Genomic DNA, 17,887 nt, shown 5'->3' on the forward strand with positions numbered 1-17,887 from the left:
CATCTAAACATACTGCACTAAATCAGGTTTGCCAGCTTTGTTTTGGTTAACAACTAGGGATGTAAAATCTCATTTAATTAGTTAACTGGTTAAATGTTAAGCTTAACTGGTTAGCTGATTAAACAGAGTAGGTGGGCTGGAGTGCCCCTGTCCATGGCGTGCTGGAGCTGGGCCCATGGCAGACAGGGGCTGCTCCGGCTAGGCTGGAGTTGCCTCTGCCTACAGTGCACCAAAGGTGGACTCACTGTGGTTGGGGGCCCTGGCCCACAGTGGACCGGTAGAGTGCTCCACAGTGGGGGGTGGGGGGGTGGAGTTCTCCAGCCCCCATGGGTTAACTGTAACAGGTAAGCCTCACTTTTTAAGGGTGAGGTTTACCAGTTAACCATTAACATCCCTATTCATAACTAGGGATGTGACAGTGTACACATGTAAACGGTTAATCGATGAGCCTGGGCTCTTCAGTTAACCTTCACAGTTACATGCAGCTGCTGCTGCCTCCGTAGCAGAGACAGCAGCACGGGAAGGAGAGAGGATAGGCGGGAGCTGGTGCTTGTGGGGAGCCAGCTTTTAAGTACTGGCTACTGAGGAACCGCCTCCTCCCCGCCCCCTGCATTGCTGCCCCACGTGTTCCGGTTTCTGTGGAACTGGCTGCTTCCCCCTCCCATGCTGCTGCAACACGGAAAGGGTAGGGAGCGGTAGGCAGCTCCGCAGGAGCCAGTGCTTGCGGGGAAGCCGGCTTAAAAGTTGGCTTCCTGTGAGCACCAGTTCCTGCCTGCCTCCAGTGTTCCCTCTTAACTGGGAGGCAGCACAGCTTCACAGGTGATTAATCAGCCCTGCCCAGTCAGAGGCTCAGGGCTCTGTGCACGGAGCTGACTGTCTGGGCGGGGCTAATTAATCACCTGATACAGAGGCAGTGGGGGTGGCGAGATGGCAGACAGGCAGCTCCACAGGAGCTGATAAGTGTGGGGAGCAGCTTCCTGCGCACGCCCCCATGTGTAAACATGCAACGGCTGAAAATGTCAATGATTACTTGTTTATCAAAATATACACATTTTAACAGCCCTCTTCATAACCAGGCTATATGGCATGGGTGGGGAAACTAAGGCCCAGGGGATAGATGTGGACCCTGGTTTGCCTGGATCCGGCCCCTGAGGGCTGGTGCTCCAGCCCCCTCTCCATCCCCCTCAGGCCAGGAGTACGCAAAATCTACTAGCCTGGGCTCTCCTGGGTCTGGGGTGCAAGGAGAATGTGGGGAGTGTTTCTCAGTCAGGGGCCACAACAATGAGGGTTTGCTTGGGTTTTTTTTCTTCTTCACTTATGTGCAGCCCCTCACTGATTTTTTTCTGTGGATCACTGGTCCCTGACCCCAAAAGGTTCCCCACCCCTGCTATATGGTCATAAAGAAGTGGTTTTCATATTTTTTTCATTTGTGGACCCCTAAAAATTATGAATGGAGCAGTGAACACCTTTGGAAACCTTAGACATAGTCCGCAGGCCCCTAGGAGTTGACAGGTCATATATTATAAACCACCGTCATAAAGAAATGCAGGGTGCAGGATTTTCTACACAGTGTCATCTATTATCCCCTTTTTTGTACATAATCCAAGCCCCTTTACTTGCTGAAGAAGCCATTTTAGAGAGTCTCCACTCTAGAAAATGAAGATGCTCTCTTCCCAGTGCTCATGACCTTTGAAGCAGAAACTGAACTCAGATCTACTGTCTGATTGTAGAGACCACTAACCAGTGAGACGGCCAAGAAAGAGGATGATGTCCTGATTTTAAAAGGTACTGAAAAAGAGAGTAATAGTGGTCTGACACTCTTACTGCTGTCACATAAAAATAATTTTTAAATTGATGACCATTATTTCCTTTCTATAGCACACCCAAGTATCCTGGGAACATTACAAACATGTGCTAATGATATTAAGATCTGATCTAGACATCTAGCTAGTTTATAACTTGATTTGGCTGTCAAAACTGAATCCAAGGACTTTATTGCTTTGCTATATTAGGTTATTGTAATAGCACTAGTTCTGAGTTTGGATTTTTTACTTCAAGAATCAGTTTTCAATTAGTAGTAACCGCGCCTCAGATTAACCTCATTGGTTACGAATTTAAGCCAAACAATAGTCAACATTTCTGTAACCAGCATCTTTTCAGTTCTAGATAATAGCCCTGGGAATTTCCTATGCCAGATTACAGGGAGTGAGTTTTGTTTGAAGATCTGCAGCCATAAATATTCTACTATCCTTCCATCCCCCGCAAATCTCCTCTCCTCTCTCCTGCTGCTATGCATCACCAAAATAATCTGAGCCACAGAGGACCCCTTCAGAATTATTTTAGATAATGTGACTCTGACTATCATCAAAGACATTCAGAGCATCTACCAGCTGTTCCTGCCATTCTCTGGTCTCCTCCTGTCTCACTGATCCTTAAGAATTCCCTGTCTCCCCAAGAGTGTTGTAAACTCTGTTATTCACAGGAGTGGAAGAGCAGCTTTTCCTTGCCAACATGATAAGAAGGTAGCAGTGGGACCATAGGAACAGCTGCTGCAAAATTTTAATTTACCAGTTACTGGTGGAGTGTGTGCTGCAACATGCAAAATAGTTGCCATGCATAACAGATGGGACTTTGGGATGCTTCCCAGTATTCTGATACATCACTATGCTCCAGCTAGAAATAGCTTTGTGATGGTCCTCAGAGGAAAAATCATTTGTCTTCTGCCAGTTAATACCAATTTCCCACAATTCAGACGTCAGAGTGTAATCCTTCATGCACTCTGGCTAATCACTTGTCTTGACTTGTATCTTCATGTCTTATTTGCTGAAACGGACACATGATTGATGTCTTACATGGCAATGACGTGTTTTTATTCCTTTGAAATATCAAAAGTACCAATTCTAAAAATAAGGCCAAATTTTGACCTCTGATGCACGTACACAACTCCAATTATATGCCAAGAGATCAATAAACTCTCAGATCAATGAAATTCTGCCTCTCTTATGCCATACCCCTGCCTCTCTTATGCCATACCCCAGTTGCAATCAGTAAGATCCCTGTGTATGCATCTGAAGAGAGAATTTGGCCCATATATTAACATATAAGTTTCTACTTCTGTCAAATTCATGGCTTTATTTGAATTATTAGAGATTGTATCTTTGATCTAAATCAATATTCCTTACTTTACTCAGGTACTATACACCAAGGTAAAAAAATCTCCATGCAGTTCCATCAGTGCAACTCCACCACACACACGCAATAATTTAAAACAGTGTACATTTTTAAAATATGCAAACTTTCCATAAAATGTATTCACATATTTCAGGTCTTTATTATTTCCACTGTAATCCCTTTATCACCATTCATGTTAGATTATTTTCTTATACATATTATTTTCATTTAGTATATATTAATTTTAAAATGTTTTTCATTAATTGTTCATATACTTTGCCCTAATATATGACTAACATAGAGTCATCCCCTTTTGAATTGTGAGCAAGAGCAGGTTTCATACACAGGCTTATAATTATTGAACATACTGAGGGAAAGAGCCATTTTATTTTACTGATATTTGGTCTTGTATTTTCTTAAGGATTCTATATGTACATAGAGGCATCCAATATGGTCTATGGACAGAAAGCACGACTGACTTCAAGGACACTAAGAGGGATCTCTGGAAAGCAGTGCTTAACATTTTTCTATCATATGTTTGGAGCTGGGACTGGATATTTAAATGTTTATGTGAAAAAAGAAGGTGCTAGTAAAGAGACCCTCTTATGGAGAAGGAGAGGTGAACAGAGCATCACCTGGCTAAGGGGACTGATAGAATATGAATGTGATAAATACCATCAGGTAAGCAAAAGCCCGAGCCACATAGAAGATTCAAGTGCATTGGTCTCTGGGATTTGAGGTTTTTTAGCTTAGAAAATGGTCTCCACTTGAAGTCAGAAGGAAAAACTGACATTGGTGTGGTTTCAGAGATCTGGAGATTTTAGAGAAGCAAGGCAATCATAGAATATTAGAACTGGAAGGAACCTCAAGTGGTCATCGAATCCAGTTCCCTGCACTCATGGGAGGACCAAGCAGTATCTGTACCAGTGGTGGGCAACCTGTCCTCCTCCACCACCATTGGGGCCCACCTGCAGCCCGTGGACACCTTGTCTGAATCTTTCCCCCACGTATCTCTTGTGCACTCGATCACTGGAGCACTTCCTACTCCTCTCACCCCCCTCCCCAGCACTTTTGAAACACCACAAATTGACTGCTTTGTGCTCCAGCCTGCTCCTCTCTGGCCATCCCAGAGATTGAATGCTGAGGCTGTTCAAGCTCTAGGACTAGGAGGGTGAGGGGAGTGGACACAGAAGGCAAATCAGGTGATGAGTGGGAAGTAGAGGACTCCAGCACCCTAGTGTGTGAGAGGCGCATGGGGAAGAGGGGCAAACGGGGCCTGCAGGTCACAGGTGGAACCCCACTGGGGAGGTCGGGGCCTGCTGTGACACACTGAGATGAAGGAGGGACACTCATGAGGCCCACTCATTATTCTTGGTTGCCCATCGCTGATCTATGTCATCCCTGACAGGTGTTTGTCTAAATCAAGTTAATGTTACTGCTAAGAGCTTATGTCCTCATCTGTCCATGACCGAGAACATGCTGAGATTCTTCTTGTTCAGGGTTACTGACTGGGGGCGTTGCATATAGCATTCAATTTCAGCAAGGTGAAATACTAGAGAATGTCTCCCAGTTTATAAGAGGGAGGAAATGTACCAGATACAGTCATAAATGGGTTGGAAATGTGAACGGCTCAATTTGTGTCACTGATCATGTCCATTTTTGTTATATATTAATGTAAATGATATTGTGTCACCCTTTCTTGTGAATGGTCTTAGCTATTTTTTCAAGATCTCATTTTTATCTTAAGCTCATAAATGTTTTATTTTCCCCAACTGCAAAACAACCTTCTCTGGAGTTGGCATAATTACCAAACTATGTTCAAAAGTTTCAGAGGGGTAGCCATATTAGTCTATAACTGAGAACATTTTAAAAATAAATAAGTCTTATAGCACCTTGGAGACCATCTACATTTTTGTTAGTCTCTAACAAGCTGCAAAACTATTTGTTATTTTTTAAGTTTTTACCAAACTATGGTACAGTTCTCAAGGCCTCTTCAGGGTTGTGGCTTTCTCAGTTTGGCACAAAGCTTGAGTTGAGGATGAAACTGTCAAATAGGGTCCAAATCCTGAAAGGTGCCATCAACCCTAAACTCCAGATTACTTTAAATTGAATTTGAGGACAGTCAGCACCTCATGGGATTGGGCCATAATCATATTTGTTCTTGATCTAGATTTTCTGAACTGTAAGATTTCTGTGGCAGGCATATTTGCATGCCTTTTTTAAAAAATAAAAACTATCATGATTGCCCATGTAATTGCATTAATTGATTGTGCAAGTCTAAATAGTCATTTGCTCATACAGTCACATTGCATATGATAATTATGAAAATCTGGGCCCGGTTGACATTACATTTAGAGATGTATTTGAACCAAACCCCATTTTTGAATATCAAGATATGAAGGTTAGAAATGTACTGGTGCAAGTTATAACAGGAAATGAAACAGCTGGAAGATGATATAGTACCCAAGTTGTGCTATTGGAATATTACTGTGAGTGATTATTAAATCTAATAGTATGTTGATTTACAAAGGACAGCAATAAAAATGACTTAAGCCCTTCTTGATCCAAATACTTAGATTGCATATATATGCACATAACATCTTAAGGAGGAAAGTCTTTCTATCCTTTTTTTTAAAGATTTCTGTATATGTTTGCTTGTATTTCTTCTCTGCAATTGATTTTTCATTTCTTTTGTCTCTGTAGATCAGTAAATTCTCAGTTCAGTGAAATTTGGACTCATTAATGATGTGTCTCCCTTGGTTAAAATGCACATTTTCCTGGTCTCAGAGTTGTGCACAGTTGCCAATTTCATCTGTCCAACCATTGGTCATCTATTAAGTGACCTCATTTGCCAGCTCATCTTTAGTCTCAATTATTTCATAATTATTAACTAACAACCTTGTTAGAGGAGTCTCTAAAATTATGTAACTTGGGTGAAAATAACCACCCTATTATTCCCTCTTGCTCAGGAGTCGGCAACCTGCTGGTGGATTACCTTGACCGGCTATGTGCCAGGGTTGCAGATCTCCGCTCTTACTATTCAGGACTTCCTGGCTTTCATCAGAATTGCTACATGTTGGCCCTTGCATAAATGAAACAAACACATACACACACACACAACCAAATAAAATATGCCCACATTGTATTTCTTTGCCATGCTTAATTCAATTTGTAAACTATTCAGAATAGATATTTGCCTATTGTCAGAGTGACTTCATACTTTTTCTGATAAGAATTTTCTCTTGAGAGAAGAATTTAGCTACCCAAGTCTATCAGCATTTATATTTAGTTTATTTTAAAAATCCCTCATGTACTTAGAACTTAAACATCAAAGTTTGTTTGATTTTTTTTAAATCAAAAACATTTGTAACAAACCACAGAGCTGTGTTTCCTTTTGTGACTGTGCCTCAGTAATTCTGGAGTGAAATCTTGGCCCTGTTGAAATCAATGGGAGCTTTGCAATTTACTTCAAGGAGGCTTGGATTTTAACTCTAGTGGGTAGAATAAGAACCTGTGTCTGGACCTATTAAAGTCAGAGGTAAAATTTTAATGTCTATTTGAGCAAGGTTGGTCCCAAAATATATTAACCATTAATAGAAAATATACAGTGATAGGTTCATTTTGTCTTAAATGTCTATAGATTGATTAGAAAAATTGCTTTTTACTGAAAGCTAAATTCAACTATAGGAATACCAAATTCTGTACCAAACTTTGAGATTTGATTGGCCTTTTCTGGGTGTTACCTGTATGTCACTTCTCTGATCAATTAAAATAAAGTCTATTAAACTATGCTAATCACTGAACATATATTTTTCCCCTTAGAACAGTCTTTGGGTTGCATTATATTTTAAAATAGCCTGCATCACAGATTTGCATTTTGTAAAAGATGTAGTTTTTCTTAGATGCGATATTTATGAAAATGATAACATTTTTTAACAGATTATTGTTGAAGCAGTTCGTGGAGTGTCAATAAGAAGTGACATTGCTATAGATGATATTCTGTTCCAGGCGGGACCTTGTCTAGGTACATTTTAAACTTGCTTATAATATTCTTATTAGGAGACACCAAGGTGCTACATGTAGCAGTTTATAATGAGTTGGTGCTATTTTTCCAAGTCAACATTGAATCAGTCCCACAGTAGTGTGGCGTCAAAGACTACTGTGCTGCTGGAAGAGATGTAAAACCAGGGTCCTGATAGCTCAGGGGTGGACAATAATTTTTCATGGGAGGGCCACTCTAAGATTTTGGTAAGTGGTCAAAGGCCATACTTTTCTATTGAGAGGGTGTGAGATCTGTGACGCGATTGGGTGCAGAAAGGAGCTCAGAACAGGACATTGAGGTGCAGAGTCTGGGAGGGGTTTGGGTGCAGGAGTGGAATCTGTAAGCAAGTTGTAACCTGGGACAGAGATACAAGAGGGGATGCAGCAGGTTTGAGTTGTGACCTTGGGTAGAGAATTGAGGTGTGGGAGGGGGTGGGGTTGCCAGGAGCAGGCTCTGGCCAGGAGGTGCTTATCCTAGGTGGCTTCCAGACATCATTCCAGCAGGACCTTTAGGCAGGTTCCGTGCCTGCCACATTCTGCATGCCACTCAAAGTGGCTGGCTGCTGGGACCATGTGCGTCTCTGTGTGCTGCGCTGTGCTGGGAGGGGGACTCCTTGTGCTGCTCACGCCCATAAGCATGACCTACGCAGCTCCCGTTGGCCAGAAACTGGCCAATGAGAGCTACAAAGATTGTGCTGGGGCAAGGGCAGAATGTGGAGCCCTCCCAAAATGTGTGCGCCATGCAGAGATGCAGACACTGGCCTCAACAGTCAGACACATTGAGCAGCGTGTGAGGCTGCAGCAGGCAGGGAGATTGCCTGAGGGTCCTGTTGGGCTGCGGGACATTGGCAGTCCAGAGGATTGTGATGGGCTGGATCCAAAGCTTTGTCAGACTGGTTGAGGCCTGTGGGCTGTATTTTGGCCATCCTCATAATAGCTTGTAGCAAGTAAAGATCCCATGGCACATTTGGAAAGTACACAGGAATAAGCCCAGTTTGTTGGTCAAAATCCAATATGGTAATTCAATTCTGTGTGTGTAAAAATTTAAAAAGCATCCCTCTTTTTCTGTTTTAGAAATGGAAGAACTTACTCAGCATTCATCTGGGGATTCTGATGACTTAAATGAAATTGAGTATTAAATAAGTTCTGCTGAATTGAATGAAGCACCATGTAAGTTATATGTGAGAAACTGCACAATTCTCCCCCACCATTTACATAAAATGATAAATCCTGGACTACTTTGAATACGTCACCTATGTATAGGAAGAAAGCTCACCGCTGTCTTTGGCCTTTGCAATAAAAGTACTGACTCAGGGCTTACTGTTCTTATTGTATTTTTCTCTTTTGCATGTGATATTAGTTATTATATAAGAGCTTCCCATTTTGCACACACCAAGCAATAAAATACTAATGCTTTTTTGTAAATCTTTTTTTGTCACATAAGTAAAGAGAAGAAGGTAAAAAGGGCACAATTAAAATTTGATATTGTGTTATCTTAAATCTGCATTCAATGAATGTTTTGTATTGGATAGAAAGTGGGTTTTGTTTTTATTTCAAGACTTATAAATATTTTGAAATAAGTTAATACTGGATATTAATAATACCTTGCATATTGAATGCAATTATTCATAATGACAAATCTCTTTGGGAAAATGTAGTCTCTTACTGGTAATACTTTAAATGTTCCGCATGAATGATTTTTTTCTATTCTTTGCCAGATCATTTACTATAATTAATCTATTTGCCATCCTTGTGAATAACAAATGCACTTCCATCAATGTTCCAGTGTGATTCAGTGTAAATTAAAACTATATTAAAATATATTGCTATTGGTTTGTATGCAGTAGAGGAAATGCACTTCATTTGGACCGCAGTTCTCATTTTTTTTAAACAAGTCAGTTTCTATGCTCACAATTTTTATATACTTTACCCAACCACAACTGTTTTGCATTTATATTAAAAAGAAACAGCACTCACATAACCTGTTAACTCTTAAGACATTATATGCGTGTTTGTATACAAGATGGCTAGTTTGATAATTTAAAAACAGCTAATAAAATGTAATTTTGAATAATGTCTTATTTTATTGCTCCATATCAAACATGGTGTTCTCTTGTTATTGGCAGGCTATTCAGACAAGTTCAGAATTTTCAGAAAAAAATGATGGGCTGGACCTTCCAGTATATTTGGCATTGCAGAGAAGCCCAGAGAAACCCCAAAGCCAATGTGTCCAGCTATAGGAGAAGTCTGCATGTAGACACTCTAACAGTTCCTATGTCAATCACTATTCTGGCTGCTGACTACAGGGTATGTGGCCCAGAAGACAGGAGTAGCCGATAGTCCCTTATACCCCAGTGATCCCCAGCTTCTGTAATAGTCCCTTTCAGACCCATATGCAGGAATTTTGGGGGTGTGTATGTGTGTGCTTTTTTTGTAAATGTGGAGGTTAGTTTTTTTAAATAGAGATTTCCTGCTGCTCCTTCTCCCCAGAGTGATATTTAAATCTGTTTTGAATAAAAATTGGAACAACTGCAATATAAGGGACAGTTTTTTATAAAGGGCTTTATTTTTAAATAATTTTCATTTAAATTTGAAATGGTTCCTTATTTTCCAGTTATATTCCAGTTGTGCCTAAAAACCAATTAAAAAAAAAACTAATTTAAACAAGAATAATATTAGTAATACACGGAATCAAACAAGTTGCAGTGAAATTGCCTATATACAGCCATTTCAAAATAAACTGTCAGTGATAGAAAGCTAACACGTACATTTAATCAGTTTGTCTATTGTTGCTTTATATTGGCGTCCTAACTGGTAGCCATCTTTGCTACCAAGCAGCGCTAGTCGCCCAATGACTGTGGGTCGCCCAGCAGGCCCCAATTATATCCTATATCTGGGGTGCACAAGACGTCGATTGCTGTCGACTCGTCAATCACAAGCAGTCAACCAATAGATCATGAAGCAGACTGGCAGTCCACTTCCCCGGCCACCTGAGAGAACTGGGGCAGAATCAGCCTGTCTGGCTGGGGTTTGGCTGTGGCAGGCTGCCCCAAGCCATGAGAGGGGCTGGTTGCTGCCCTGTTCCTGCCACAGCAGCCCAGCCCTGCCCTCTGCCTTGCTCTTGGGTGGGGGTCAGCCCCAGCCTTTTCCTGGCCGGCCGAAACATGGGGGAGGGAGGCTGGGGCAACTTGAGAAACTATACGAAGGGCGCATTCACATCCTTCGCACCACCCCCTGAACGGGCTTGCCGTAGGACTGATGGCCTTGATGCATATTGGAGCAGACTTCAGGCTGCTCTGACTTGCACTTAAGAGTCCAATTCATTCCCCCACCAACCTGCCACAAGGTGATTCCTTGGTCACAACTTGAAGATCTGGCTCTCTATCAGTAAGTATATACTGCAAAAAAAGAACTGCAGTAGTGAGTCTCAGAGCATGGATCAAATGACTCAAGCTTGGGGAGCTTGCACTATGAGGCTAAATATTGCAGTGTAAATATTCAGATTGAGAATGGTGTCCAGACTCTTGAAACCTGGTGAGAGGGGTGGGTCTCAGAGCCTGGGCCCAAGCCCAAACCCAAATGTCTTGTACGCTGCTGCTGTTACCCAATAGCATAAGACTGACTTGGTTTACTCAGGCTCTCTGACTTACAGCTGCAGTGGTTTTATTTTTGCTGGGTAGACTTCTGCCTCCAATCAGCTGGCTTTTGATGTCTTTTTTTTCCCCTAAACATTGGCGGCACAATCAAAGGATTTGTTCAATACAATACATACATAAAACAAAAATCTTAAGATGTGTCATTTAGCTAATATTTCCTGAAATACAGCACATCTCCTGGGGATTATTGATTAGCTGTGAAGGACTGATGTCCTGATAGTGGAAGGTCATCAATCCCAGCTGGCTACCACTCCCTGGGAAATGCCTCCACACTAAAATCATCTTTGATTTTAGAAACAGGAAATGGAAACAATAAAAAAGGGAATGTTGATGTAGTTTTCAGTTGTTCTGAATTAGGCAATGTTAGAGAGTTAATGATATGTACATCAGCTATATTGCTAACTCGTCACTTGCCATCCATCTCAGTTTATATACAAATTCAAATCATGTAACAGGGAAATACTGTGAAAATAAGATGGTTATAATCAATGGGCTCTGCATTTCTGGATACTTCAGAATAATCTTTGAGAACCTTGTTTTATACATGAAGTAAAATGCAAAATCTCTTCAAAATACATATATATGATGTTACATGCTGATCTCTGTTTCAGCAGTGTAGGTCTGATCTTTTAATTGGATTAAATTAGATCAGTGAATGGCTAAAAGTCAAAAGTCCTCGGAGATAAAGATACATGCTTACAACTGAGAGAAGAATTTAACAATGCATGCTTATGAATGCATGCATTAATGTAGACAACCCCCTTGGTATCAGGTTTATATGGGTACAATTGGGGGCAGAACTTGTCCCCTAGAGAGAGAGACACTATTCTGAGGGCAGGAAGAAACATCATTTCTCCCGTCACCAGGACATGATAGATGTTTCTGCTTCTTTGCACTGTACCAGTTGGTTTCAACCTGCACTCCGCAGACTTATGTCTAAGAGGTCCATGGAACAGTGGAGAGTCCACAGACTACGTTTTAAGATTTAGATAGGGGTCCACACCTGCATTTGAAATTGTTTAAGGTACACAAATGAAAAAATGTTGAAAACCATTGCACTAGACAGAAGAATGAAAGGGGGGAAAAGGTGGTTGTAAGCCACTTTGTGCCTCTTGAATTCACTGCTTCAGGGCAACACATGACCCTTTAATGACCATGGACAACAAACTGTATTGCATAAAACAGGCATTATCCTAAGAGCAGGACAGATCTTTCCATTGTCCCTTTGTTGTTGGTAATACTGTCTTCTTTATTTTGCTGTTTATATGTGTGTGTTCTATTAGTTCATCTTTTTGCATATTTTTATTACTTAAAAGGGACAAATTCTTACCAGTTATACTGGTTTCAATCCAGAGTAACTACATTGAGTTTAATCGTTCATTTGGATTTCCATTAGTGTAAATTAGACCAGATTCTGACTCAGTATTAGATTAATCCTGGTTTAACATAAGGGCCTGATTTATCACTTTGTTACTCCAGTGTTGCTTTCATGTAGCTCCTTAATCTAGTTGCCCTGTTCTTAAAGGCTGGAAGCTGTATTGGTGGCTGAGATGATGTCACTTTCGCTGTAAGGAAAGGAACTTGCAGAAACCTTAGTGCCATTGGTGGAAGTCCTGCCAGTTCCAATTGTTATGGGATAATATACTTACCCACTCTTAACATGAATCCGGTTAGGATCCTCCTCAAAAGGAGGGGAAAGGGATGCTAAATAACCAATGACTTTTAGGAACAATGTCTCTGGCTAATTATCCATTCAATCAATCAGCTTCCCTTTTGAAGGCTATTTCTGCCCCAGTTCATTGGTTGATTGCAAATAGCTAAAACATGCATGTTCTGGAAGGTTTTTTTTTAATACTTCTGTATATCCGGTATATGTCTTTAAAATTCTTTCTCTGTGTAAGAATTCCTAGATTATGCTGCCATCTGGTGGAAAGACAACATCACAATCCTTAGTTTGAAATCACTTTAATACATTTTTTGTAACAAAAGCTTTTATGCTTCCCAACTTCAAATATCAGGGAAGGGATCAGTGATTTAAAAATGACACACTTAGCCATATTAAAAGTATAAATGATTTTGGTGTCAGCAAATAGGAAGATACTAGCTATTACCCTGTCCCCTGCCAGAAACATTTCATCTTGTTTGTCTTTGAAGTGCTGCATAGTCCTGTCTTTTGTTTATGCTCCAATACATCTGTTTAGTCTACAAGGTGCCACTTTAATACAGAAACCCAGTGTTGGGGATGGGCCCAGGCGGTCTCAGGGTTCCCCCTTGGCCCTGGGAGAAGGCAGCGGGTGGAATGAACAAGTCTCCTCCTTTCCCTACCTCCCGAAATGCTGAGCCTGCCACCCCAAACAAGAGAGTAGCTCTCAAAACGTGGGAGGGGCAGTGAGCGCTAGAGAACTACGTCTCCCAGCATGCAAAGCTCAGCTACTGATAGGGAACGCGACGGCCCACTTGCCGCGCTGCATGCTGGGCGGTGTAGTTTGATGTGGCTGCATTACACGTGAAGGCAGAATCCCGATGTCAGTAACTAGCCCTGTAAGGCGGGGGGAGGGGAAGAATACGCCTCTGCGATTCCATTTCATGCAAATAAGGCGCCCACCACCCCAGCCAGATCGCCATGTAAATCCCTATGGGAGAAGCTCTATCGGAGAGCCCACAGCAACAACACAGGCCGCCCGTCGGTCTCGCGAGACCCGCTGGCAAACAGCCCTGTCGCTGAACGGACAGTACCAAATTGGCCCCGCCGTTCCACCTCTCAGCCTATGAGCTTTCGACGTCGCGCCTGGGGGTTCCACGAGCCAATGGCCTCCTCCTCCCCTCGCAGGCCGCGCCGTCTAACCAATGGGAGTAGGGCGCGCGGCTCGGGCCCGTTTTCATCTTCACGGCGCGCGCCCCACGCCGCCGGGATGGTGGGCGGTGCTTTAGCCTGGTGCGAAGGAAGATGGCGGCCCCGGGCAAACGGAAACTCGGGGCCGTCACTGGCGGGCCGAGCGGGAGCGGCGCCGGGTGCAGTAAGCGCGGCTCGGGGGCTGCCAGGCCAGAGGGGAGCGGCCTGGGGCAGCCGCCGTCGCCCTTCGTGGAGGGCTCTGTAGTCAGGGTCACCATGGAGAACTTCCTGTGAGTGCGGGGCAGCAAGAGCCGCGGGGGGAGGGCGTGGCTCGTGCCAGGGGGCTACCGCGAGTCCCTGGCCGCTGGGCTCCGCCAGGCCGTGAGGAGGAGCGTGTGGAGTATGTGGCGCTCGGGGGGGGGGACCTAGCTCCGGGAGTCAGGGGATCGGCCCCGGTTCCTGGAGCTGGGTTGTGCCAGGGGCTGATGAAACTGCACGGAAGGGCCGTCCTACCCCTACTATCCTCTCCCACAGTGAGAGGGAGCCGGCTCCCAGTCCGCCCCCTCCTCCCACCCCCTGACAGGTGGCAGGACTGTTGGGTGGTGCCTGTGCTGGGCCAGTGTGGCTGATGTGGCTCCTGACCCCCCTCCCCTCCATCCAGTGATCATGGTAGCCAGTTCACAGGCCTTTTGTAAGATGTGGGCAGGGTGTGTGTCACTGGCGCAGGGTGTGTGTCACTGGCGCAGGGTGTGTGTCACTGGCGGTACCTTTAGTGTTGGACAGCACCACTGCACACAGCTTGGGCAAGGTGCTGTGTGTTGGCTAGCGCGTTCTTCTCATGCCTTATTTGGAACTGTGTTCCCCATCCCCAGAAAAAAAATAGTCGTAGCCTTATGGCTGGGGACAAGCAACCTGGATGTTTGCTGAACTCTGCAGACAGGCTGGGAAAGGACTGTGTTTGGAGTTGTGGGCTGGGCTTATTTATCACAATAAGTAAACACCAAGGCCTGTCTATGCTAGGAGATTAGGCTGAATTTTACTGCATAAGGTCAATTTTTCTAAAAAATGAGTCCACGTTATCAAGCCTAAGCTGATCTGTAATCGTTATGGTAACAGATAAGCTAATGCTTCTTGTATAACTATTTAAGCAGTTAAGCTATTACATTCCTAGTGTAGATCCAGCATGGAGGAAGTCAAGGTTTTTGTCCTCCAGGAGGCAACTCAGTGCCATGCTCTCGCCAGAAATTGTGCCTCTACTGATCTTCAAGTGAACAGGAAAAGACCTGGGAAAGTTTGAATTTTCATTTCCTATGTGGCCAGCGTTGTGAGCACACCTCATAGTAATCCGCATACCTGGTCATGATTCCCATAAATTCGAATTCCCAGGGTGCCAGTTCCCAGAGGTGCAAAAGACCACAAGCATAGAGTGTGCAGGAGATCTTGGACCTCATTGAGGCATAGGGTGAAGAATCCATTTTGTCTGATTTCTGAAACAGCAAAAGAAACACTGATAACCATGCTAAGATAGCATGGTGCCTGGTGGAGAGAAAATACTCCAGGGACTCCTAACAGTGCAGAGTTAAAATAAAGGAGCTGAGGCAGTCCTATTACAAAATAAGAAGCAAATGGACTCTGGTGCATGGCTGTAAAAATGCTGCTTTTACAAATTGCTGCATGTTATCCTACGGGGGGACTCGACCCACTTCCCAGGCCAGATTGTGGAATCCTCCCAAGACACACGGGGCAACAGAGTGGAGGATAGGGAGGTGGTGGAAGAGGACGAGGAGGACAAGGAGAACAGCCAGCTTGTGAGTGGTGAGCGCCGCCTACTTTTCATCACTTTGGAGCCAATTCCCTCCTCCCAGAACATCTCACAATCAAGCAATAATTCTGGGGAGGACACTTCTGGTGAGTTCACAATTTTTTTTCCTTGGATGTGATGCATAAACTGTGCTACATGCAAGATGGGGGCACAGAACAGCTTGTTAATATATCTGGAGATGGAGAAGGAATCCTCCCTGCATATCTCCATGAAGCTCTCATAGAGGAACTCTGATCCCTCTCACAGTGTTTCTGGGGAGACCAGCCTTATTCCATCATCCATGGTAGGACTCCTTCCCATGCTAAGTCAGCAGTAAGTGGTCTGGTGTCACTGCAGCACAAAGCCTGGCAGCATAAGGCCCAGGTTTCTGGCCACCTTCAGTCAACATCAGCTCCCTATCACTCTGTGTGAATTGGAGAAGACTGATATCTCGCATGACAACTTGGATGAAGGAGCGGGAGAAGCTTTTAGCTGCTGCCTCTGCTGCTAGCATGGCTTCAGACTCTGCTATCCTCCTACCCCTCAGGCTCCTGCAAGATGGGAGAATAGCGTTCTCCCAAGAAGCAGGTTGTAGTGAATGCAGAGGAGGAAAGCCACGTGAGTCACTGTCCTGCCCCAGCGTCCTCCCCCCCGCCCGCAGGATCATGCCCTGGCAGGCCCCTTACCATGCTTGCCTCCAGATTGTGAGTCCAGAGGCTCTCTTGAGAACCCTGTTGTGTACCTGCTTTACAGTGTCTGCTTTAAAGCATGACTTTGGCCTTGCAAAAGCTTATAGGTTAATTCTTTAGACCAGTGTTTCCTGATTTTATTTGGCCATGGAACTCTTTTCAGCTTAAAATATTTTCAAGGAACCCCTACTGGGACCTACTACCCCTGCTATGGGTATGCATTTAAAATGTATTAGGAGCCAGGTGGACTGGCAGCCTCCTAAGTTCCGGTTCACACTGGCCCTATTCTCGGGGACTATAGAATAGTTGACTAACTGATAAGAATTCCTGAAGTTAATTGACTATTCAATTAACTGATATTGAACATCCCTACCTTGCACATTTTCATTGTCGTTAGAGAGATCTTCACTGTATATTTATAGATTAGGTTTTAGACTCCACAATGCATCTCCTGTAATGTGTGTCCTTGTAACTTTGTTACAGTGGGAACAGCAGGGAGCTTGTTGCATACTCCCTGGCTCCAGCAGCTGTCCAAATTACACAAATCCGCAGGCAAAAATGGACAAGAGAAGACATGTTTAAAGAGCAAATGGAGTGGAGTAATACATTCCTGAAGGAGATACAAGTGGAGTGGCAGCGGCAGACAGGAAAGAAAATGTGCAGGGAACTGCAAGTGAAACAACAAGAGAATATTCTCTCGTCCCGCATGTCTGTGATGGAATGCCTGGCAGACAACCTGGCCCTCGTGGACAACAACTTTCCCTCCTCACCCATTTTTATAGCTTCTACTCCCATGCGGACCCCAGGACATGGGGGACAGGGTACTCAAAGCCAGCATCACATTCAACTTTCAGGGCCTCAGGAGGCAAAAGGCTGTCCTTGTGTTTCTCACTGCCTCTTTGTTTTGAGTCCCACCATGGACTTGTTTTCTGTCCCTACTGTCTTCCCTAAATTAAAAACACATGATGTCTGAACAACAGTCTGCATTGCTCGTATTTCCAGTGTGAGGTGGCAAACACACTGAATGCAGGGGCACCTCATTGAGAGCAACAAGCATTACTCTCAAAACTGGCTATTCATAAAACTTTATTTCAAAGCCTTTCTGATTTGCGCTGTGCTCTCCTTATTGCCCTGGGTCTGGCTGCTCAACTCTAGCAAGGCATTCTGCGTCAGGCCCCCACCCTGCCAGACAATTCTTCCGCTTGCCCTCACAAATATTGAGCCACAGCAGGTTTCCACCACACAGAGAATGTTGCATTCATTAATGGCTAGTCTAGTCATTAGACTCCTAAGCCTTCCCTTTAAACTCCTGAAAGCACATTCAACCACCGTTCTGCTTTTGCTTAGCTTGTAGTTGAACTGCTCCTTACTGTAGTTCATGCTGTCTGTTTACAGCTTCATGAGCCATGGGAGCAAGGGGCAGACTAGATTACCAAGGATCGCTGTTGGTGTTTCCATGTCTCAAATTGTAATTTTCGGGTCTGGGAAAAATGTTCCAGCATGCATCTTTCTGAAGAGGCAGGAGTTCCCACAGATGTACACATCATGCACCTTGCCTGACCATCCTGTACTGATGTTGGTGAAATGGTCCTTGTGATCCACCAGCACATATAGCACCATTGAGAAATACACCTTGTGATTTATGTACTCCTTGGCAAGGTAGTTGGTGCCAAGGTGGGGATGTGGGTTCAGTCTA

The 17,887-nt window shown here is 43.8% G+C and overlaps 2 protein-coding genes across 3 annotated transcripts in view; both read left to right on the forward strand.

Annotated features, from left to right (window-relative positions):
• MAMDC2 (MAM domain containing 2) overlaps window positions 1-9,293 on the forward strand; it is a gene marked incomplete at its 5' end in the record, with an annotated part of 101,616 nt that extends 92,323 nt beyond the window's left edge. Inside the window, 3 exon segments of the mRNA XM_014581011.3 lie at window positions 3,593-3,852; window positions 7,111-7,195; window positions 8,287-9,293. Of these exon segments, the coding sequence (XP_014436497.3) occupies window positions 3,593-3,852; window positions 7,111-7,195; window positions 8,287-8,351 (410 nt within the window).
• Window positions 9,294-13,614: 4,321 nt separating this feature from the next.
• SMC5 (structural maintenance of chromosomes 5) overlaps window positions 13,615-17,887 on the forward strand; it is an 83,751-nt gene continuing 79,478 nt past the window's right edge. Inside the window, exon 1 of one of the 2 annotated variants that reach the window (XR_012904664.1) lies at window positions 13,615-13,991. Coding sequence is in view for 1 of the 2 variants with exons in the window: in XM_075931701.1 (XP_075787816.1) it covers window positions 13,816-13,991 (176 nt within the window). In the remaining variant the exon portion in view is untranslated. The remainder of the gene's footprint in view (window positions 13,992-17,887) is intronic. The other variant, XM_075931701.1, reaches the window with a different exon arrangement.

This window comes from Pelodiscus sinensis, chromosome 6 (assembly GCF_049634645.1).
Source record: "Pelodiscus sinensis isolate JC-2024 chromosome 6, ASM4963464v1, whole genome shotgun sequence".
NCBI lineage: Eukaryota > Metazoa > Chordata > Testudines > Trionychidae > Pelodiscus > Pelodiscus sinensis.